The 23,634-nt window shown below is 48.5% G+C and overlaps 1 protein-coding gene across 1 annotated transcript; it reads left to right on the top strand.

Annotated features, from left to right (window-relative positions):
- The first annotated feature begins 206 nt into the window (after positions 1-206).
- On the top strand, positions 207-18,472 carry LOC100760306 (L-gulonolactone oxidase). Its single transcript, XM_035453108.1, has 12 exons — positions 207-299; positions 415-516; positions 2,554-2,679; positions 4,234-4,328; positions 4,907-4,997; positions 7,608-7,793; positions 11,113-11,220; positions 13,388-13,464; positions 14,906-15,055; positions 15,228-15,392; positions 17,096-17,186; positions 17,691-18,472. Exons 1-12 carry the CDS (start codon positions 207-209, stop codon positions 17,817-17,819), a joined length of 1,413 nt encoding a protein of 470 aa, XP_035308999.1. The 3' UTR covers positions 17,820-18,472.
- Positions 18,473-23,634: the final 5,162 nt, after the last annotated feature.

Below are 23,634 nucleotides of genomic sequence, written 5' to 3'. Positions count from 1 at the left end.
GCTCTTTGCCTACAGTCCTACTGGCCTGCAGCACTCTTATCTGCTTATCTTCTATCAGCAATGTGCCCGGAGCAGGGATTGACCTGAGTCCTGGTTTATTAAACTCCATCCTTGTTTGACCCATACCATCCTCTTGGCCTCAGAATGGGCAGAATTCCCATCTGTCTGATCAGGAGGGATCACAAGATAACATCAGGAAGCCCTGTATGGGCTGCCAGCTTCAGAGCAGCCGCCATCCCTTTGATCTTCCTAAGTGGCCCCGACCCAAGAACCGAGGAAGCCAAAGAGCTGGGGCTCTGGTGTGGCCATGTCCTCCCGTCTTTGTGATGATATATGGGGTTGATGGTTTGACAGCATACAGTTAGGACAGAGTGGCTGCTCACCCACTGAGACCTGGCTTTCTTCCTGGTACAGGTTCATGGGCATAAAGGGGTCCAGTTCCAAAACTGGGCGAAGACCTATGGCTGCTGTCCAGAGATGTACTACCAGCCCACATCGGTGGAGGAGGTCAGAGAGGTGGGTCCATCAACAACACAAGGGCTGCCCAGCCTGCAGCCACAGTCCTAGCCCTACAACACAGGCACATGTAGGGCTTCAGTCCCTAACTGCTGGCCTGGTTGGGTAAACACAGAGCTCCTCTTTCTGCTTTCCCCAGCTCCACATATGCCCATCAGCCTATTTGTTTTGTTTTCGAGACAGGTTCCTCTGTGGTTTTGGAGGCTGTCCTGGAACTAGCTCTTGTAGACCAGGCTGGTCTCAAACTCACAGAGATCCACTTGCCTCTGCCTCCCGAGTGCTGGGATTAAGGTGTGTGTCACCAACACCCGCCTCCGTCAGCCAGTTGTAATTTTCCATGCTGCCCCAAGCCTGCCTAGCAGTGTGCCAAGGGCAGCCATGTCTGCACTCCCCTCTCAGACTTCTGCAGTGAACTCCAAGCATACACTTGTGCACATGCATACGAATGAACATACATGCATGCAGACTGTGCATGTGCACACATAGGCCTCTGCATGCAACTGCAAATTCACACACTTGTACATCCATCTATGCACAGGCACACAAATAGGTCTGTGCACAGATATCTGGGCAAATGCACATTTATGCATATATATAATATATGCATAATATTATATAAATATGTACTTAGGCCTGTGCACTTGCTCATGTAGGCTTGTACATACATACACACATATACACATATATGCACATATATGTACAAACACGTGCATAGACTCACATTTACACTCCCCTATGGGATGACCTTCTAAGAAGAATCAGGGTTACTAGCGAAGGACACTAGTGTAGGGACTGAGGACTGTACCCTAAGAGACAAAGAAGAAGCGCCAGGGTGAGAAGCTGGAACTAAAGCAAGGTGGCTTTTACGGAGCTTGGGAAATTAAGGGATGAGGGAGGGAGCCAGCAGTGTGCTTCTGTCATAGCTACCCAAGAAGATGGTTTCCGGGATGTGCTAAGCCCACATGACCTTGTGGCACTAACAGGGTAAGAGGTAGTGTTTCCTTGGAGGACCAGCAAAACCCAGTGAAAATGAAAATAGGTTTACGGCCAAGCAGCTCCAGGCTTGTGGTGTGACACAATGTCCTGCTCAGCCTCAGCCTAAAACGTACCGTGGGAGGAGCAGGCCGTATAGTCAGCATTTCTCAGTAGTTGATTTCCAATTGCCAATGAAGGCTTTGTGATAGAATGTGGGTGCCCAGAATGTGTTTGAGTATAGGCGCAAGGAGGTGGAGTCACTGAAGCAGCATTGGAACCATGTGTTTATCTCCAGACACTATCTACCTGTTCCAGCCCTGGAATAGGTCACAGTCCAGTCTGCCACAGTCACCATTCTCTAGGGGCCTTTACTGAAGTGTGGGTGTAGACTAAGGGTTCCTTGAAGCCATGTTGAGGCAATTGGGTCCTATCCTGTCACTAGGATATCTTCAGAAGTTTTTTATTGTTGAAGAATGCAGTGGAATTTGTCTTTTAAAAGCTTTGAGCTAGAGTTGGTTAGAGATCTACCTCAGCCGATAGAGAGCTTGCCTCACGTGCATGGAGCCCTGGGTTCCATCCCCAGTGCTGCACATAGCATCCTGGTTATATATGCTATGGTCCCAGCACTGAGGAGGCAGGAAGATCAGGAGTTCAAGGCCAGCTTTGGCTATACAGTGAGTTTGAGGCCAGCCTGGGCTATATAGGTCTCAGAAAGGAGGGTTCCTCAAACTGGCCCATATGGTGGCTCTGTAATTCCACCATTTATGGGAGGAAGAAGATCACAAACAAGCTTGGATCACATAGCAAGATCTTGTCTAGAACCAAAATGGAAAGAAGGCCTGAAGCTGCAGTAGGAGGAAGGAGAGACACACACTAGAAGGACTGTGGTTCTGTCCCAGCTTACATCAAAGTCCATCTGTCCGGTTCTCTAGAGCCAGGCAGGGTACACTAATACCAAAGGCTCCCCCTGCAACATCTCCCCACCCCCTGCAGTCTACACCCAACCCTGAAGGGCCCCTGGCTTCCACTCTGAGCAGGTCCTGACTGGCATTGTCTCCACAGGTGCTGACCCTGGCTCGGCAGCAGAACAAGAGAGTGAAGGTGGTGGGTGGTGGCCATTCACCTTCAGACATCGCCTGCACTGATGGCTTCATGATCCACATGGGCAAGATGAACCGGGTTCTCCAGGTACTGAGGCCCTTGGCTCCTCTCCCTGCTACTTCCTAAGCTGAATAGCCATAGTCATGCATGAAATCTCCCAGCCTTTGTCTTAGTCCTCAGCTTCTTCCTGCCCTGTGTCATCAGAGTGAGACCCTCATCCCTGGCCTTTCCCTGAGCAGCTGTAACCCGAGCACTCCCTGGGCTTGGTCAGGCCACTTGTCAAGTCTGTCTGGCCCTTTGTGGTCACAGAGATGCCCCCCCTCCGGACACCCCCCCCCCCGATGTCTTGCTATAGCTTCCATTCCACCTCATTCAAAGAAGTATGGAGAAACAGACTCCCAAAAAGTAGACTCACAGTGACTAATCCAGAAGAATCCCAAGTGACATTGAACTAGGCTTACAAACAGAGAAATGAAGATCTGCGACTTGCCCGTGGTCACACAGCTAATAACAGCAAAGCTGGACCCAGACTCAGCACTGCCACTAGCTTCCTTTTGGAATACTGTCCATGCAGTTCAGCCAGCACCCACTTGGGATCCCAGGAATGTGTACTTAGTTAGGACTGTAGTCCTTACCCGCCAAGGGCTGGTTCCCTTGGGTCCCTTGAATTACACAGAATGCTCTTCCCTCCCTGCAGCCAGCTCGCAATGACCTAGGCTTCTCGCCTGTGCCGGTTTTTGCCACACTGACAGGCTCTTCTCTTAGTCATGGTAGTAATTAACTCTGATTGCTAATTAGTGAGGACTGAGCTTCAGCAATTGATTTTCCGAGCTCTGTGCCCTGGGTGGCTGGACGAGCCAGTGCTTAGTAGTTGGGCAGATGTGGACTCTTGCCCCAGCTCTGTCACCGACTTCTCTGTTTGCATGACCTTAGATCTTGGTATAGCCCCTGAGCTGCTGTTGGATCTCAGGCTCTCACCCTGACATGGCCAATGCAGACACCCAGCAGAAAGTTGTGTTTAGCCATTTCTCTTCCCTTCCCAGTTCTTGACCATTGCCTAAGACTTTGTCCTCCAAATAGCACAGCCAGGCCCTGTGGCAACAGATCATGTCTCAGTTTCCCAGTGAGGACAAGGCGAGGAAAACGGGTGTGGCCTAGTCCCCATCCTAGCCCAAGTGTCCCTGGGTAAAGCTCTTCACTTCTCTGGCTCTCATTTCCTTCGCCTGTGAAAAGAGCCGTTGCATGGAACATCCCAAAAGGGCTAGAAGTGAGGCTTAGCAGAGTATGCTTGCCCAGCATGTGCAAAGACGCAGGTCCTGTTTACAATACTAAATAAAGAGCTGACTTGGTGAGACCAGCACCAAGGAACTGAGGCATCCTTAACCCCTCTGTTTGGAAGGTGGATGCAAGAGAACTACACGTTTGAGCCAGCCTGGGCTACCTAGTAAGTCTCTGTTTCAAAAATCAAATTTTTGCCCAATGTTCCAACATCCTTGGGCTCAATACCCCCTTTTAGATAGAAAAGTGTGTTCAAGCTGGCCACAGGCTAGGATAGCCATACTCACACTCCAGAGGGGTCTGACTGGAGAGCAAGGGTCTGTGTGTGGTCTAGTTCCTCCCAGCCTATGCTGGCTCTTGCAGGTGGACAAGGAGAAGAAGCAGGTAACAGTGGAAGCTGGAATCCTCCTGACCGACCTCCACCCACAGCTGGACAAGTATGGCCTGGCCATGTCCAAGTAAGAGTCCCTCCTCTGGCCCAGGGTGGGCCAGGGCCGCCTCTCCCCTCTTTGCTCTGGGCCCTACTCTCAAGGATGTGGCAGTGAGACAGTCACACTTCTTGGGGTGTACTCCTATCTCAGAGATCTGCCTTCCCAACTCAGGGTGCCTTTGGTAGTTAGAGGAAAGGGCCTACTAGGCTGCAGGCCCCAAAGGCTAAACAGCTAGGCCTCACTGCAATCAGCTTATCTGCTGGTCTTGGTGATCAGGGAACTGAGGCCCAGAGAGATGAGCTGACCATAAGTTGAGCCATCCAAAGTGAAGAGAGGATTCACAGGCATAAAGAGGGGCTTTGGCTGGTGAAGTGGTGGCGCACGCCTTTAATCCCAGCACTCAGGAGAGACATGCAGATCTCTGCGAGTTTGAGACCAGCCTGGTCTACAGAGCAAGTTCCAGGACAGCCTCCAAAGCAATACAGAGAAACCCTTTTTGGAAAAGGGAGTCTTCTGTCCAGGGAGCGTGTACTTCACCTGGGGCTCCCATTGTCCTGAGAAGTCTGACTGATCTCTGTCACTCTTGTTCTACCTGCTGAGCCCAGTCTAGGAGCAGTGTCTGATGTGACAATTGCTGGTGTCATTGGATCTGGAACACATAACACAGGGGTCAAGCATGGCATTCTGGCCACCCAGGTGAGTCTTCTGTGTTCATGGCATGTTAGGTCCAGCTCTGCATGGGCCTGAGACACTTGACAGTGTCCCTAGAAACACAACTTCCTTCCCTAAACCTTACCAGTCCTGAACGAGCCCCAGGCTTGTCAATGCTTTAGCCATCCCAAAGGACACTCTCATCCCCAACCCTGCGTCCTCTTAGGCAGCACAGGACAAGGGGTGCCAATTCCACTGGAAGTTATAACCAGGAGCCAGGCAGGGGATGGGACTACCGCAGGGGAGTAGTGGAGATAGGGTCTGGGGAAGGCATAGGAGTAACCCGTGTCAGAGTCTGCCTGTGCTTCATTTAAAAAAAAACAAACACATTTTAATCCATCACTACCTGTGCACACTGGGAAGGGCCTCTAGCTTCTGGGTACATTGCTGTCAAAATCCTCAGCTAAAATGAAAATAGCCCAACCCACAAGGAGAGGACATAGAGTGAAGATCGTGAGGTAGCAATTCAGAAGTACCTGCCTCAGGAACAGCCTTTCAGAAACCAAACACCTTCAACTTTCCACACTGTCAGCTTGGAGTTCTCCATGGCCGTTGCCATCTCAAAGTTGGCCTCACTGCCCAAGGGACCCCGTGGTAACTAGGGATATAGGCGGGGATCCCAAGATAGGAGCCCAGTCCTTTTCCCTGACGTTAAGATGGTCAATGTCCACTGCTACACATTGGTCATCAGGATGTAAAATTAATCTCAAGTGATCACTCAAAAAATGCACATAGGATTCATTGGTTACTTTTCTTTGGAAGCCCCACTGAGCTGGTCTGGAATCAAAGGGGAGGACTTGTTCTGTGTTATAGTCAGGCTGTTGGCAACTATAACAAAATGTCTGAGGAAAATCAGCTTCAAGAAGAAGTATATTTTTGCTCAATGGTTTTGGAGGAAAGGCATGACCCAGGAAAGTTAGCTACCATACAGCAGCCAGAATGGAAGACAGCAAAAGAAGGGGCCAGGGACAGGAAAGGCACTGTTAAGATAAATCTGCCAAAAGCCACCTGAACCCTACTACATTTCCCAGAATCCTCTTTGACTCCTAGTCCCATCTAACTTGCTGCCTCATTGGCCAAACAGTACTTTATTCAACAATCAATAAGATGAACATACACAGAAGTACATTCCCCATCAGGGCACACCCCCCAGTAGTGTGAGGTTTTTTTCCAGTTAGACCCCAACTCTTCATTTTTCACAACCTCCATCAAATTAGTCAACCTGTGGATCACTGAGGTTAGATCTGTCATGAGTTAATGGCTTCCCCTAAACCTGTCAGCTGGCAACCAAGACTTTATTTTTATTTATTTATTTTTGGTTTTTCGAGACAGGGTTTCTCTGTATTGCTTTAGAGGTTGTCCTGGAACTCGCTCTGTAGACAAGGCTGGCTTTGAACTCACAAAGATCCGCCAGCCTCTGCTTCCTGAGTGCTGGGATTAAAGGCGTGTGCCACCAATACCCAGCCAACCAAGACTTTAATACATGTAACTTTAGGGAACATTTCAGATTCAAGCAAAACTACAGAAACAAGGAAAAGGGTGGACAGCTCTCACATCTCACCAGCTTACAGCAGGGGATGTTCTCGGGCTTCATGCTTGCTCTTCTACCTTAGGTAGTTAGGACTATCATCAGTTAAGGTCACAGCAGTTAATACAAACCCCACCCTTCACAGGCTGTTAGATGCTTATGAAGCATCTCACAGGCACACTATTTTCAAGGCTCTGAATCTTCAACAGTGTCCAGCTTCTGTAACAAATACCGAGAGGCCCCCCTCTCTCTCACCACAGCTGGCCACAGTGTCCCATTTCTGTCAGTTCCTCCTCTCTGCTCTCTGGTCACTGTTAATCAGGATTAGTTCAGCTGTGGCTGTCCTCCCTGAGCAATCAACCACCAACTGCACACATCAGAAGCAATTTCCATCCAAATTAGTAAGTAGCAGAGTGCAGAGAGGGACCTCAACAACCATCAGAGACAGCCCTTCTGGAAGTAGAGACCTTGGGGACCTCCATCAGTTTGCAACCAAATGCCTCAATACTCACAGAAACCCAAACTTTCTGGTGAGGCGAAGCTAAGCAGGCGAAAGAGTCCTCTATGGAAGAGGAAGACTCCACATGGCTGGGCAAGGCTGCTGGGATCCCAATCCACTGTCCCATCTCAGGGCACATGCGTGTTCACTTGGCCTTGTCAAGCACCTCTCCTGGGGGCCTGTGTCCCCAGAGCATCTCTAGGCTACTGAGGCTAGCTGCTCCTTGAAGGAGGCCACAGAATGATGGCGGGCAAGCCACGCCAGAAGGGCCCCATGTGATAACACATGATGATGGGCTCCAGTCTGTTGAGACCTGAGTGCTGGTACCAGATACAGCTTTACACACACACACACACACACACACACACACACACACACACACACACACTCTTCCCAGAATGCCCTCTCACATAGCAATAATAGACCTGACAAGGAAGTGGTGTGGCTGACCATGGTACTCTGGGGGGCGGGGGGGTAGGAGCTACCTGGCCTCTGTTGTAAGGACAAGCCAGAAAGTGGAATGATAATTCTGAGCCGGGATATTAAGTGACACCTTTCCCACTGCCAGGTGGTGGCCCTGACCCTGATGACGGCTGATGGGGCAGTTCTGGAGTGCTCTGAGTCAAGCAATGCAGATGTGTTCCAGGCTGCACGGGTGCACCTGGGCTGTCTGGGCGTCATCCTCACTGTGACCCTGCAGTGCGTGCCACAGTTCCACCTCCAGGAGACATCTTTTCCTTCGACCCTCAAGGAGGTACTAGTCTTTTGCTCTTCACTGCCCAGCCTCAGAAAACAGATGGAGGTCCTGGCCAGGAGTCCAGCCCTCAGACAGTTCCCATGGACCTTTGGTGCCCTCAAGGAGGTGTGTGTGTGGGGGGGTTGGGTCTCACTTCACCACCATTTTCTTTCTTGGTCCAAGAGAGACTGTGGTCAGAACCCTGACGGGCTTTAAGACCCAGAAGAACCTCAGGCATTACTGACATGTGGCTGTGGAAGGGGTTTGGGTAGAGAGCAGGAGGAAAATGAGGACTGGCTGTTCTTAAGGGCATTGACTCCTACCTGTGCCATGGAGGACATGCCAGGACTCCCTTACCGTGGAAGGCACCACAGGCTTAGATCAGGGCCCAGTCTCTAAACATGGTCATGTTCTAAGGAGGTTAGGGATTCAGTGTAGGAATCTAATAGACACAGTTCAGCCAGTGGTAGACAGTTTCAACCCCCTAGGAAATTGATCAATGAGAGGGTCCATCACCCCCCCAAAGAGGACTTAAAGAAAGGGGTCTTTGAAGACAGGATATTTGGCTGATGAGCGCATACAGAGGAGTTAGCTAGACAGAAATGAACATGGTGAGGAGAGGGTAGGGTTCCCAAAGCAACAGGTAATGTTTGTCCACAGAATGCTTTAGAGGGTCAGATCAATATCCAGGTCAATCAATCCCTCAAGGCCATTGCTGACCTCCATGAGGACAGCTGCAGAGTGGGGTCTTACAGGCTAAGGAGAGAAGGACATCATAGGCCAGGAAGGGATGAGCAGCTAGGACCATGTTCCATCAGAAAGAGGTTCTAATTAATCCTGCATGCTGCTTTGTTGAATCTTTTGTCCTGCCCAGCTAGAATGTAATGGTGCTTAATCTGGAGCCTTTGACCAACAGATAAAGGGCTCAGTTCTTCCTTGTAGAGGATGAGCATCAGCCCCCATGTTTCCATTACTGTACCAGAGCTGGGTGAATGGATGTCTCCCACCACCTGCTTGTCTTGTTTCCTCTGACCTAATTCAGCAGCATTAAAACAATTACAGACAAATCTTGGATCTATTAGAGTTTCATCTTAGGCTGCCTCTCCCACTCCAACATGCACACAAGCACACACATGTGCATATGCACACTCATGCACACACACACACACACACACACACACACACACACACACACACACAATTGTATGTATAATGTACTCTCACACATGCATGATCACTTGGAAGCATACATGTACACACGCATGCTCATAGGAACAAAACTTGTGAACCTGGATCGGAAGGGGCTCCCTTTGTAATAGGTGGGACCTGGCACGGTTCCACTCAGCAGCCACTCACTCAGTGTCATAAAGGGCACTGTTGCCTGTGAATCATAGAGCCACTGTAAGAGGAAAGATTAGTGAACAAGCCTCTCAAGATCCAGAGCCTAGAAAATGGTGCCATTGTGTTTGCTGCTTGGATCCTAGAGTTCAATCCAGACAACCCATTCCAAGACCAGGACTCTTCCTCCATCCACAGCCAAAAACATATCTATGCTCTGGGTTCTAAATTTGTCCTGCAGCTGCCTGGTGGGTTCCATGAAGACATTATTTGCCCCAACCTGCGGGGCACCACGTGCAGTCACCAAAGAACCTAGAACAATAGGGTCAGGGAGAACAAGGAACCACAGCAAGACAGGTTTCGGATCAAGCTGCAAATTTTATTTTTCACAGGGACCTTATATAAGGGTGCCAATCAGGGAGCTTGGCAAGCAGGGAGAGATTGTTTGAAGCTGCATGCCTGATAACCAAACCGTGGGATGCCCCTGTGTGTGAGTCCTTGAGAGTGCAGGATGTTACCAAGGTCGCAGGGTGCAGGTGTTAGATAGTGGGTTAGAAGGGGGGAAGGGTTGCTAGGTAACCTGACCGTGAAATGTATCTTTCCTTCTATAAGCTACTTTATGAGCCTAGGGAGGGAAAGATTGAAGGCAGCTCTTCTTTTAACATAAAGGGTTGTTCTTAAAACGCTGGCAACTTTCTCTGAAGCAGCCAAAGTCTCTTACAGGTCCAAGATTACTTTTGCCATGGCCCCCGACAATTATTCATAGTATCTCCAAGTCTGCAGTAATGAGTGGTGTTAGGATCTATTTACTGTGTGTCAGAGACAAGAGATGATGAAAATAATGATGACAGACATGAGGATGATAGTGATGACAATGATGAAGACAAAGATGATGGTGATGATGATGTCGGTGCTGGTGGTGGTGATGATAATGAAGTTAAAGATAATGATGGCAGTGATGGTGAGAAAGATGGTGATGATGACAGTGACAGGACTCAGCATAAAAGCTGCAGTACTAGACGCAGGATTGGAGGCCTATGAAGCGACTCCCTTATGCCTGGTACTGTTTTAAGTACTTTCTGCCATATTATCTCATTTAATCTTCATAAAAACTCCATGTGCTACTCACATTGGCCCCAGTTTATACATGCCACTAATAAAAGATTTATTTATTATGTATACAACATTCTGCTTCCATGTATATCTGAACACCAGAAGAGGGCACCAGATCTCATTATAGATGGTTGTGAGCTACCATGTGGTTGCTGGGAATTGAATGCAGGACCTTTGAAAGAGCAGCCAGTGCCCTTAACTGCTGAGCCATGTCTCCAGCCCAACACCCAGCATATTTGTAGACCTTTACCAAGCTATTTGGTAATATTAAGACAACTTCAGTATTTTCTTCTATTCCAAATAAACTAGAACACACCTAGGCCTTGACTTGGCTTTACTGACTTCTTCCTGTGACTAACAGCCTCTCCCTGGATTAGTTTCTTTTGCATAATGGTCAAGAATGTGTGACAGACACATCTTAAAGGAGGAAGGGTTTCTTTGAGCTCACAGTTTCAGGGCATTCTACCCATCATGGCAGGGAGAGCACAGCAGGAAGCAGAAGAGGATACAGGGAGGGACCAGAGTTATGCCCTACCTCTGACCCATTGCCTTCCCATCATGCCTTCATATCATGAGTCCATCAAGAGCTTGACTTGACTCGGTAGTGGTGGCAGCAGCTCACACCCTTTATCCCAGGACTAAGGTGGCAGAGGCAGGCAGAACTCTGAGTTTGAGGCCAGCCAGGACTGTTAACACAGAGAAACCCTGTCTCAAAAAACTAAAGAATAGGAAAGAGAGTGATTCGTTGATTCAGTCAGAGCCTGCATGATCTACTCATCTCTGGAGACACTCCCACAGACCCATCCAGGTGAATTTCCCTAATCTGTTTCTCATTCCAATCAAGTTGACAGTCAAGATCATCCGTGCTACTTCCCTCTTGTGCCAGGTCCTGGACAACCTGGACAGCCACCTGAAGAAGTCAGAGTACTTCCGCTTCCACTGGTTTCCTCACAGTGAGAATGTCAACATCATCTACCAAGACCACACCAACAAGGTAACTGCAGTGAAGACCCAGCCTTGCCCAGCATCCTGGAGCAGGGGGCTGCTGGTCACCAGCGTACACACTCTGCATCTTCACACACCCACAACCTGCACACCCTCCCCATCCCAGAGTAGTCGACCTTTGTCCTGATGGCTAGGGATATGGGATTGTCATTGAATGCGAAGAGAGGAAGAGGCAGAGGGGAAGGTGAGAAGGAAGGTGGAGAAGTTGGGGTCCATGTGTCAAAGGGAAAACCTAGATGTGGGGGAGAGACGCAGGGAAAAGTACGTATAGGAGAAGGCAGGATGGATGGATCTGAGTCAGGCAGCTGGGCTGGACCACACAGAATCCTTCATGTGCTCCTTCTGTAACACCTCCGCTTCAGATGAAGAGACAAAATTTTGTCTGCTGTACTCACAGCCTTGCAAATAAGGAGCTTCTCAGCAGAAGGAAACAAATGTAGCAGGCTTTCTTTTAGACCACCAACCAGCTCCCAAATCATGACTGGAGACTTATTAACTATGAATGCTCAGCTTTGTCTTATGCTTGTCCCGCTAGCTCTTATAATTTCAATTAACCTGTTTCTCTTCATCTATATTTTGCCTCGGCTTTTTACCTTTCTTTCATTCTGTATGTCCTAGTCCGCGTCTGAGCAACTCGCTCTCTTTCTCCCTCATTCTCTCCTTCTCCACTTGAGCCTAGCTTCCTGCTTCTACTTATTCTTTCTGCCAGCACCCCACCTATCCCTCTGCTACCTAGATACTGGCTGTTTAGCTTTTTATTAGACTATTCAGGTGCCTTAGGCGGGCAAGGTAAAACAGAAACACAACTTTCCATGATTAAACAAATGCAGCATAAACAGATGTAACACATTGTATATAGTTAAAGTAATATTGTAGTCCAAAACAGACAAAGCCAACACTTACCAGCTAGGGTGTTGGCTTTGTTGATAAAGTGTTTGCCATGCAAGCATGAGGACCCATGTTTGATCCCCAACATCCAGAAAAAAAAATAAATATAAAGAGGCTGGGGGAGAGGGTAGCACACAGCTGTTATCCCAGCTCTGAGGAAGTGAAGACAGGAGGAATCCTGGGTCTTGCTGGCCAGTCACTCTAGCTACTTGGCAAGCGCCAGGTTCAGTGTGAGACTGCCTAAAAACTTAAGATGGAAAGACTAAAGAAGAGACTCAGTATTGACCTTTGGCCTCCACATGTGCATCGGTGCATATGTAAACACACACACAATGTTTAAAATGCCATAATTTAAAAATGAATGTCTGTGGTATCCCAAATCCAACTGTGTAGAGGGGCAGTGTAGGGTTTGTAAGGGGTGGCTGATGAATACCTGGATCATGGGCTCTCAAGGTAAGGGACAGATGGTATATTTGTCTTATGAAAAATAAAGGCAGGCCAGAGAAGATAGCTCACTTGGAAAAGACATTTGCTGCCAAGCCTGATGGCCTGAGTTAATTCCTGAGACCCACTTGGTGGAAATTAGCTCTCCGTGGAGAAATAAGGCTGCCAGTTGTCCTGGTAGGTAGGTCATCTCACTTTCCTCCCTCCTTCTCTAACATAAAGTCCTCTTGGGACATGTCTTCTGTAGTTGTTTTTGGTTTTTTTGTTTTTTGTTTTTTTATTCTTTTTACTCTTTGCTCTTTTGAGAGGCCCACCACTCAGCTCCCAAATAAATCACAAGGAGGCTTATTCTTATGAATGCCCACCCAGCCTTAGCTTGGCTTGTTTCTAGCCAGATTTTCTTAAGTTATCCTGTCTACCTTTTGCCTCTGGGCTTTTTCCTTTTCTTACTTACCTATATCTTCTTACATTCACTCTTATTGTGTGGCTGGCTGGGTGGCTGGACCCTCGTGTCCTCTCTTAATATTTTTCTTGCTCTCTGCCTGCCAGTCCCACTTATCCTTCTGCCTTGCTATTGGCCATTCAGCTCTTTATTAGACCAATCCGGTGTTTTAGACAGTAACACAGCTTCACAGAGTTAAACAAATCCAACACAAAAGAATGCAACACATCTTTGCATCATTAAACAAATATTCCATAGCATAAATGAATGTAACACTTCTTAAAATAACATTCCACAACAGTCTTCTAATGGAACGTCATAATAAACAAGTCAGAAAGAAGTTGAGTCCCTGGTGCCTAACTCATAACCTTATCCCTCCCAGGCCCCCTCCTCTGCATCTAACTGGTTTTGGGACTATGCCATCGGGTTCTACCTATTGGAGTTCTTGCTCTGGATCAGGTAGGAATGCCACGGGGCCTCTGTCCCATCTTCTGTATGCACGGAGGATGCAGTCCATCAGAAGAGGCCCTGCCTTTACACCTGCAAACTGGGTCAGCCTTCTGGGTCCAGGGCCATGGTTTCAGCCCTGGCTGCACATTGGAATCACCTGGAGAGCTTGGGGTTTATTCTAAGGACAATGAAAGTCATTACAAGGATTTGAAGGAGAATAAGGCACCCTGGGGGCTGTGAGCCAGTGGACCAGGAAAGGCAGGAGGAATTTGAGATGGAAGAAAGAGGGGGATGAGTCTACTTGAGCAGTGCCTGTAACAAGTCAGTGGGGATAGAGGTGGGAAAGTGGTGGATGGGTGAATGGTTTGGTGGATGGATGGGTGGTTTGGTGGATGGATGGGTGGTTTGGTGGATGGATGGGTGGTTTGGTGGATGGATGGGTGGTTTGGTGCAGGCATAGCAGTGAAGGATTGACCATCACACAGCAGGAAGGACACAGAAAAAGGAAAAGGTCTGTGGGCAGATACACAGTCAGAGACACACTTGAAGTGACCTAATTCCTCTAACTGAGTCCCACCTTCTGATAGTCCTCACAACTATGAAATCACTGGTGTGTCAACCCACTGATAAAGGTAGCATCCACCTCATGATCTAATTAACTCCAGCCGAAGAGCAAACCCATGTTGGAGTGTGTGTGTGTGTGTGTGTGTGTGTGTGTGTGTGTGTGTGTGTATGTGTGTGTGTGTGTGTTAAACGATGGCATGTGAACTTTCTAGAGCCAAAAGTTAGGAGGCAATTGTGTCTTGGCCCAAGAAGCACTGAGACTCTTTCTATAGTTCCCCAGGGAACTCCCAGCATTGTGTCTAGGGACAACAGTCTAACCCAAGGCCCTCTCCCAGGACACTTCCCCTTTTAGCAGCTTACTCTTGACAGTGTTGAATCGAGGCTCCCAGGGTGTAGAAGGAGCTTGAATGGCACCTGCTGAAATTAAATCTCCACTCCCACCTTGCCTTAGCTTTGAAACATGAACATTTGTTACCATGAAGTGACAAGACACTGTATACAGTCTTTGCTTGTTTGTTTGTTTTTCAAGATGGGGTTTCTCTATAGCTTTGGAGCCTATCTGAAGCTCATTCTGTAGACCAGGCTGGCCTCAAGCTCACAGAGATCTGCCTATCTCTGTCTGCTTCTTGAGTGCTAGGATTAAGGCATGCACCACTATCACCTAGCAACACTGCACAGTCTTTAAGGGCTGGAGGTAGGGAAAAGGTGAAGTAAAGTGGCCACTGTCCCTATCCAGACCAACACCATATTGGCCCTGCCAGGATACAACAAGGCCACTAGGAGAGTAGGAGTGAGGAGTAGGGGCCTGGTGTGAAAAGAACTCAGCCCACAGCTGACACACAGTGATTTCTGGCCCTTCCTCCTCTGCTCTGCCCCCTGCCTGCAGCACCTACCTGCCTTGCCTCGTGGGCTGGATCAACCGCTTCTTCTTCTGGCTGCTGTTCAACCACAAGAAGGAGAGCAGCAACCTCAGCCACAAGATCTTCACCTACGAATGTCGTTTCAAGCAGCACGTCCAAGACTGGGCCATCCCCAGGTGAGTGCACTCCCCCCGGGCCTGCCATGAGAAACGTTCCCTCTAGAGCTGGGAGTCCCCATTGCCATGAACACCCCCGGGGGCTGAGATCTCCAGGGAGCCCTGTATCCAGCCACAGAGGAGGATTGGGTAGCCTCTTCTTACTGCAAGGTCTCTCCTTGGCTGAGGGCAGGGAGAAGACCAAGGAAGCTCTGCTGGAGCTGAAGGCCATGCTGGAGGCCCACCCCAACGTGGTAGCCCACTTTCCTGTGGAGGTGCGCTTTACCCGAAGTGACGAAATCCTGCTGAGCCCCTGCTTCCAAAGGGACAGCTGCTACATGAACATCATCATGTACAGGTGACAGCCCACTGCAGGGTGTGGGTGGAGGGAACCGTCCCCTCATGTCCTCTCCATTCCTCAATCTTCTCCTGTCTGTTTCTGAGGCCGCCTTCTCGACTGGGCGATGACACTGATCCTAGCAGCTGGAAATGGCACCTCACTCAACTCTGAGTTCTTATATGACTTCCTCCCTGCAAACTCCTGTGACATGTACCCACTGATAGTCTGTAGCTTTGTCTCTGTATCCTAACATCAATAGTGAGTTAATAGTAATGAGCAATATTTACTATTAGTTAGGACGGTACATTGGGATGAACAATCTATCCTAGCACAGGTGCCCAAGTCAGTAAGATTTCTGCTGGCCTGGAAGAAGCCACGCTACATTGAGACCAGTTCTGAGGCTGGCTTAAATTCAGTGGAAGAGACGTTAACCTGATTGTTAGGATGTATTTGTCAATCCTAGTGACTGAACGCAAGCCCATGGCTGACCTTCTTTTGTCTCTTTTCAACCAGCATGAGGCACCTGAAGGGGTTTGCCTTTTCTGGTTCCCTGCTAATATGTATCCGTCATCTGCCACCCACCCCTCCTCCCATCCTGCTTCTTGCCTCCACGTGGCACAGGCCTTCTCTGGCTTCGCAAAAAAAAAGTGGCCACCCTGATCTTTTCAGGGAGTTCCTCCCCCATGTGTAAGCCCCAAATCCTTTCAAAGCCAGGGACAACTGACTTCACAGTTCTTAGGGGGCCCCGGAGCCGCAAGAGTTTCTGAAAGACACACTGAAGGAAAAGTAGTCTAGTTCATGGAGGATGTGGCTATGGTGAAGCTCGCGTGCCAGCTGTCTGTGTGTCTCCTGTTCTTGTTCCTTGAATTCTGCTGCAGAAGTGAGTTGCCAGGGGCGCATCTGACTGTGCTTGTTTGATGCCAGCACTGAAGTCAGCTTTGGGGGCCAGTCACTTTGGGTTGAGTCGCTGAGTAGGAAGACTGGAGACATTCACTAGGTTACACAGCCATGCTTTCCAGACAGGAATGAGGTCATCCAGGGATTTCAAAGCACTATGCGTGTATATGATATGTGTGAGTATTGTATGTGACTAGTATGTTGGCACTGCACAAAGATCGTGTGAATTATGTAATCTATATCATGTGTAAATACTAGCTTTGTAACTATTGTGTGTGTTGTATTTAATTATTGTGTATAAGTATTATAGGGTAGAATTTATATTATTTGTATATTGTGTGAATACTGTATCTATGTGTGTATTGTGTGACAGTAAGGAGTTGCTTTCAAAGGGGACGCATTCTGACAAACACATCATTAACAATTTTGTCACAATGAATGTCACCCTGTGAAAACCTTCTGCACACCCCTGTTAGGCTGCTTGCCTGTGCAATGCACTGTGTCTGTTTTATACTATTGTAACTAACCTGTGTAAAGCAATGACCAGGACAAGAGAAACTTTTTTAGCTCCGTTACCTTAGGGTCTTTGGCCAATATTAAACTCACAGTAATGTCCAGCCAACAACTGATAAATATACAAGGAGACAAAGTCCTGGGGATCCCTGGGGGATGTGCTATGAGCAGAAGCCCTCAGGTGCCTGTCCTGGCTGTGCTGTCCTGCAGGAAGAGCCAGCCTGATCTCCAGTCAGTTGGCAGATTCGGGCAGGTCACTGCACCTGAAGCAGTGATGGCCTGGCTAACCATCTTCTTCCTCTCTTCCCTAGGCCCTATGGCAAGGATGTGCCTCGGCTGGACTACTGGCTGGCTTATGAGACCATCATGAAGAAGTTTGGAGGCAGACCCCACTGGGCAAAGGTAACTTTCCCCTTCACCCATAGCCATGGGGCTACTGCTATATTCTTTGCTTCCACCAGAGGGCGCCCCTCCTCTCCATTACTCGGAGGAATCTAACCCCTAGTAAAAGGTACCGGATGCCTCTCCTGTGCTCCAGCTCCAGAAGCCCAGATGTTGCTGGGCCCTTGGGGTCTTCATAGTAACTTCCTTCACTTTATCGGATTTTCCTGTAGCGCTTGTGAGCAGGATAAGGCAAGCATCTTTATGTCCATTTAACAGATAGGAAAGTGGAAGGCTTGTGAGGTGGTGGGACCAGAGCCAGGCCCTCCATGGTATTATGGGATGAGGATACCAGAAATGAATTCTCAGCTCCTTTAGCTTTACTTTCCAGATCCCTTTCTGTCTGGGATTCTGTACTGTGTGTAGAACATGGGGGAGCAGGCTCAGGGACTCTGGGTGGTGGCCTGCAGCTTGGCCTGCCAGCTCTGTGAAGACAAAGCCTGCTGCATCTGATTGCTTCCACAGGCCCACAGTTGCACCAGGAAGGACTTTGAGAAGATGTACCCTGCCTTTCAAAAGTTCTGTGAAATCCGTGAGAAGCTGGACCCCACTGGGATGTTCTTGAATTCATATCTGGAGAAGGTCTTCTACTAAAGCAGGGCTGGCAGCAGCCACCCCCACCCTTCATGTCCTGAAGCCTTTGAGGGATGGAACAGTTTCCCACCAGCACAATGGGGGCTGACCTCCACTCCTGGCTACACAGAAGGGCTTGGCTCTGGGAGGGGCCTCTCTGCTCCCTTCTCTGCCATCTTCAAAGCATCCCAGGCAAGAGGTGGCCTCTCACTCAGATTCCTGTTTGCATTCACATGAGTCCCACACACATTACAATCGTCCAGACTGGGGATTTGGTTCATTCCTAGACTCTGCTTGTCAGCCAGGTACAGTGAGGCTCCCAAGGCCTGCTGTTCTCCAGATCTCTTCAGAAGGGATCCCTTGGCAAGAGTTTTAGCACAAAGGTGGCATGTCTGTTGGTCCTGGGCAAGCCATCTTCCAGATGGGTCCCTCTGGCCTGACCAGCATGGCCTGGCCCTCACAGTGTCTCTTTCAGGAGGTGTTCAGAGTGGAACTCACCTTGTCTGTGTGTCTCTCCCATCACCTTTGAGACAGGTCTTAGGAGCAGGGTCTCACCATGTCCCTGGCTTTCCCCGGGTATTGTTCTCACCTTCCTCTTCACAAATGTGATTTCAGTTTGCTCTGGAGTGTTACTTGGAGAACCAAGATGCTCCATCCAGCTACTTTGAAAATATTAAAAGACTCTGAAGATATTTTTCTGTCTTTGAGAAATTCATATTTTAATCATACCTCATAAAAAGTTAAAATGCAAAATGTACTTACCAACAGAACTGCCAGATCAGCAAAGGGGCAAAGGACTTGGATAGATATTTCTCTATAGCAGATACACAAAGGCCACCTGAACACATAAAAAGATGTTCAACATCATTGTTTTAAGAAAGTGCAAATGAAGTCACAGCGACATGACACTATTAGTATCAACAGTAGCAAATATTTTAATGTAGGAGCTTACTTAAAATATAGTTTTTGAATTTTTTTGAAACTTGATTGCCTGTTTCTATTTTTTTTTTTTTCTGAGACAAGTTATCTCTGTGGCTTTGGAGGCTGTCCTGGAACTAGCTCTTGTAGACCAGGCTGATCTCAACTCACAGATCTGCCTGTCTCTGCCTCCTGAGTGCTGGGACTAAAGGCCACCACCGCCCGGCAATTGCCTGTTTCTTATGTGTGAACTGTTGTAGGTGATAATGCCATGTTGACCGTCCAAAAGGCTAGACATGCCCATTAGGGTAAAATTTGGCCTGTAAGAGTCCACACTAACTCCAGCCAAAGTTTGCTGCCTTTGGGGCGGCCTTGCAGACTGAAATCACAGGTGCCTAGGTCCAATATTGAACCCCTTGCTATTGCTGTATCCGTTGGTTGTTTTTCTCTCAAGGGCTCTGGAATGGATTGGGGTGGCTAATGGGAGTCAGTGTGTGTCTGGAGAGATGGCTCTAGAATTTAAGGGCGTACACTGCTCTTGTGGAGGACCCAAGTTTGATCCCCAGAGACTTACAACCACCCATAGCTCTAGTTCTCTCTTCTGGACCCTGGGTATTTGCACTCAGGTGTACAAACCCACACATGCATATATACAAGTAGATTTTTAAAAATAGTAGCAAATAAACCCGAGGCATTGGAAATAACCAGGTCTAAATCAACCCACCCCTGCCCTTCCACAAAAGAGCCTCAGGGAAGTAAAGAAACTTGTCAGCATCTCAGAGCACTACATAAAGCAAGGTCTTTAAACTCAACTACAGTGAGGGGAATGAGACAGGCTGCATAGGCATAGGGGGAAGGGCCAACGGTTTGTTGCTTAAAGAAAAATGAAACCACAGAGCTGTCTGATAGTGAAACACCGATCAGTGGCCAACATCGCTGACCAAAATGCTCACTGACTGTCCTTGGCTTCACTATAATGGCAGCTTGCCTCCCCTGGGCTTGCAAGATTGCCTTCCCCATTATTCATCTGATGCCATAACACATCTGGAAAACCCCATAAAGGGCAAAAAGAGGTGAACCCCATTCTGGGGAAATCCACACATAGAATCTCCCACCCCACTTGGAATTCATAAACAACCTCCCTTCCATTAAGTTTGCTCATAAAGGGGGCTATCCAAGATCCCAGTGACTCCAGTCCCTTGAGAAGCCCTCACTTCCTCAAGTGCTTAAGGGTTGTCTGTCTCCTGCCCATGCTTAAACTAAAGCCTGCACTGTCTTCGTAACAAGTCCAGGACTTTCCTTTACTTACTCAACTCCAACTCCACTTCAGACTGACTCATCCTAAAAATATTTTTTTCATCAGAAGGCTGTACCCAAGTAGCAGCCTGGGGAGAGCTTCCCCTACTGCTGGAGACAAAAGCACCCTTTACAGCATGCGTTCAGATAGTTTACATTCGATTCTTAAGCCCTATGGATGGAGCATTCTATTCAAGACATATAAGCAGCAAGAACTCAGTCTAATGACTTAGATCTGAATCCTCCAAGTTCCTTAATTCTTCAGTTCCCGGGTTGATTAGTCAACCCAGTATTCTGGAAATACTCATTCCAGTTGCCAGTATCCTTAGGGGCTTTGGCCTCTGATGAATGCAAGTTATTCTTTCTTAGCGCTGGTGTCTTTTGACCCCTGAAGGCCATCCATTCAGAAGACTCTCGTGGCACCATCCTTTTGATACTGTGATGTGTGCTGAGCCCCTGTGTTGGGCTTCGAAGGGCATTGCTGATCTTGATGCCCCTTTCCTCCCTCATTCCATATTTCTCCTGTTTCTTCTATTCCAAGTTCCCATTGGGTGGGTTCTGTCTGCAGCCACCTCCCCATCACCTGAACCTGAAGCAGAAACCAGTTCATCCATCCCCTGGTGGCAAATACTGGCTCCTCTCCAGATGTGGGAACTCAAGGGTGTGTGTGGGTGTGTTCATGTCTGCTGAGCCTGGACTCTAATAAGTGGGCAGTAATCAATAGAGCATGAAAGCAATTAAAATCAAGTAGTACGATGAGGACCAGTGCCCTCCTGGTGTTTGTGTGTGTGTGTGGGGGGGGGGGTTGATTAGGATCACAACACAGCATCAGCTCTCCAAGCCGAATCTGGAGAGAGAGGTGACCAACCACACTTCTTTCCAGATGCCCCCTTGTCCCCATACTTCTTGGGTATGCAGCTGAGGAAAAAGAGGGACCAGTGTGAGCACCGAGGCTTGCTTGGAGCACAGTCACTAGCTCATTACTCTGAGGTTCTTGCCAGACCTGAAGAGCAGGACACTTTAAGGCTGAAGACAAGTGACCCTTATGCCCTGGGCTCTCTGGCTCAGGATAGGACAAATTTAGATAAGTTGGCCAGGCCACCAGTATGGTGGCCCAAATATGCAGTGCCTCCACAGGCTTCCCTGTCTGAGTCCTTGGTCTCCAGCTGGTGGGGATGGTTGTGAAACTGTTAGAGGAGATGAAGGCTCATCAGTTTGTATCTGGAACTGTCAGCTCTTTCTCCCTCGAATTGCTGTTACTGGGATATTTTTATCACAGCAATAGGAAGTAACTAAGACTGGAGAATGGATCGGCTCTAACACCTTGGAATCTTAGATAAGACACGGTGACCTGTCAGGAGGCAGACTGTTAGAGCCATCAAAGCTCACCAATGGAGGGAACACATAGTTCAGGAAGGGCCCTCTCTAGTCCTTCCATGGTGACCTCTTATAGGTCTCTGGACTGGGCCTAAAGCTGTCCCCAGCACCTAACATGTGTGCCTGCCATGGCCTAAACAAAAAACTGACCTTGAATGTCTCTGAGAAGGGAGCAGACACCAAGCTCCACAAACCATAGCTGGCTTCACATAACTAATTCATAAGTTAGGTTCCCTGGTCCTTGTAAGTAAGGTCCCTTCCTGAGGTCTTGTTCAAGATGGATTCTATCACAAGAATGGCAAAGTGGAAGCCAGAAAAATCATTCCAAAGAGCCTAATCACACAGGCCAAGGAGACCTAGGAATGGGAATCTACAAAGAGGGGCAATACCACCAGGCATTGTGGAGCAGAGGTCACTAAATGTCTGAGCTGTGAACTTCAACCTTGTCCTGATGTTGTCTCCATGAGGCGGGACCTTTGAGAGGTCAAGAGAAGCCCAGACATCTCCAGAAAATTCTAAAAGGGAGTCACCATGTGTTTGTTAGTTTCATGTTCTTGACATGTGTTTCTAGACACAGATGTCTTCACACAGCCAGAGTAAGACAGTAGCATGTTGTGTTTAAGGCTGTCAAGGTCATCATGGTCCAGTTTCAGACCTATTGACTGCTGATCTGTGCATTCCTGGAATGGTGTCAGTGTGTCATTGTGGCCTTACACTTACAACATCATTGGCAAAGATGTCATGGCATTCATGTTCACTTATGAACATGAGCTGGGAGAAAGTGGCCCTCCAGTTACCCCCATCCTGTGACGTGCCTTAGTTCTGGAGGCAGTCACCGAATCAGTCTGGTAACAAATCAAAACATGGTCTTTGTTCCCCTGGGTGCCGGTACAAGTGAGGGCAGGTTGATCATGGTACCCAAACCTGTAACAACTCCATCCCAAGCCTAGATGAACCCTCATCCACTTGTGACAGAGTCCATCTTGGACCAGAGATGGTCAGTTCCACTGCTGGACCACAAGTCACTGAGCTGGGGCAGGAAGAACTGTGCAAACACTGATGATGCCCAGCCATCATGAAGCAATGTCATACTCGGCAAGAAATACAGCGGGGATACTGGGATCAGAGGTGAAACTGGATTGGAGTGGGAACAGCACAGAGGCAAACAGTTCCTTGCGAACCTTGTGAGATTGCTTGGCATGGTGTGCTGTCTGCTATCTCATCAGCAGGGTCAGTGCTGGGCTCTGATGGTCCAAGCCCTTCCTGCACCTTCTCTTCATCTTCCTCATGCATCTTGGGTTGACCAAGCTCTGATAGAAAACACCCAGCAAGGCTAGGTCTGCATAGGACACTGAGCTAGAAGAAGCCTTGGCATCTATAAGGCCACCGTGAAGCCCCTTGGTACCTGAATCTGCTATTTACTAGCTTTAGGACTGCAAATAAATGGCCCCTGTCATTTCTACAGTGTCAATCACAATGGCCTGAGATCCCTGCAAGAAACAAAGTGGATGTGCTCAATGGAGATGTAGACTATGGCTGATCAGTGTCACCTGCTGGCAGCACCAGATACTGCAGCTGACGTACAGCTCAGCCTGAGTTGTGGAGGAATAAATTTAAAACCACAGAGAAATAAACACCCAATAAAGAGGCAAAGATTGTATGGAGAGGCAGTGACCAGAGACCACCATGGTTTAGAAGTGTCCCAGGGTTCCAAGTTCTTACAAAAATAGGAAACTGTCTCTTAGTCTGGCCTCCTGCTGGCCAATTTCCACGGTTACACCTTAAAACACCCGTGTGTCTTATTGGCCTCTCTTTGCCTTGATTTTCAGTGCATTGTCTTGAGAGACTCCCCTATAGAAGACACCACAACCACGCCTCCTCGGGGCTGGCTACCGGTGTGCCCGACCACACCCACCAGGGTGACGTGAGGGAGGTTCAAGAGTGAGGGGCTCGCACATGGGAGCCCCTTATTTTTCCCTGCTTCATCGGCTTGCACTGCTTACTTCGCTTCCTGCCGGCTGGCTAGGTTGCTCTGTAAGTAAGGTTCTCCCTAATAAATATACCCTAATATCTCTACTGGCTCTATATCAGTATTCACCTTCTACTCCCCTGCCCCTGTCAGGACACATGGACAGTGCTGTAATAGGAAGGAATAGTTTCTGGCTTCAGGAATTTGCCTCAGTGGCTTACTGGGACATGCCTCTCTCCCTCAAAGCTAGGGTGTCACCCCTCCTCTGCCCAACTG

Source organism: Cricetulus griseus (genome assembly GCF_003668045.3).
Source record: "Cricetulus griseus strain 17A/GY chromosome 1 unlocalized genomic scaffold, alternate assembly CriGri-PICRH-1.0 chr1_1, whole genome shotgun sequence".
Classification (NCBI taxonomy): domain Eukaryota; kingdom Metazoa; phylum Chordata; class Mammalia; order Rodentia; family Cricetidae; genus Cricetulus; species Cricetulus griseus.
Note: the sequence above shows the minus strand (reverse complement) of the source record. Positions and strands in the feature narration are given on the sequence as shown.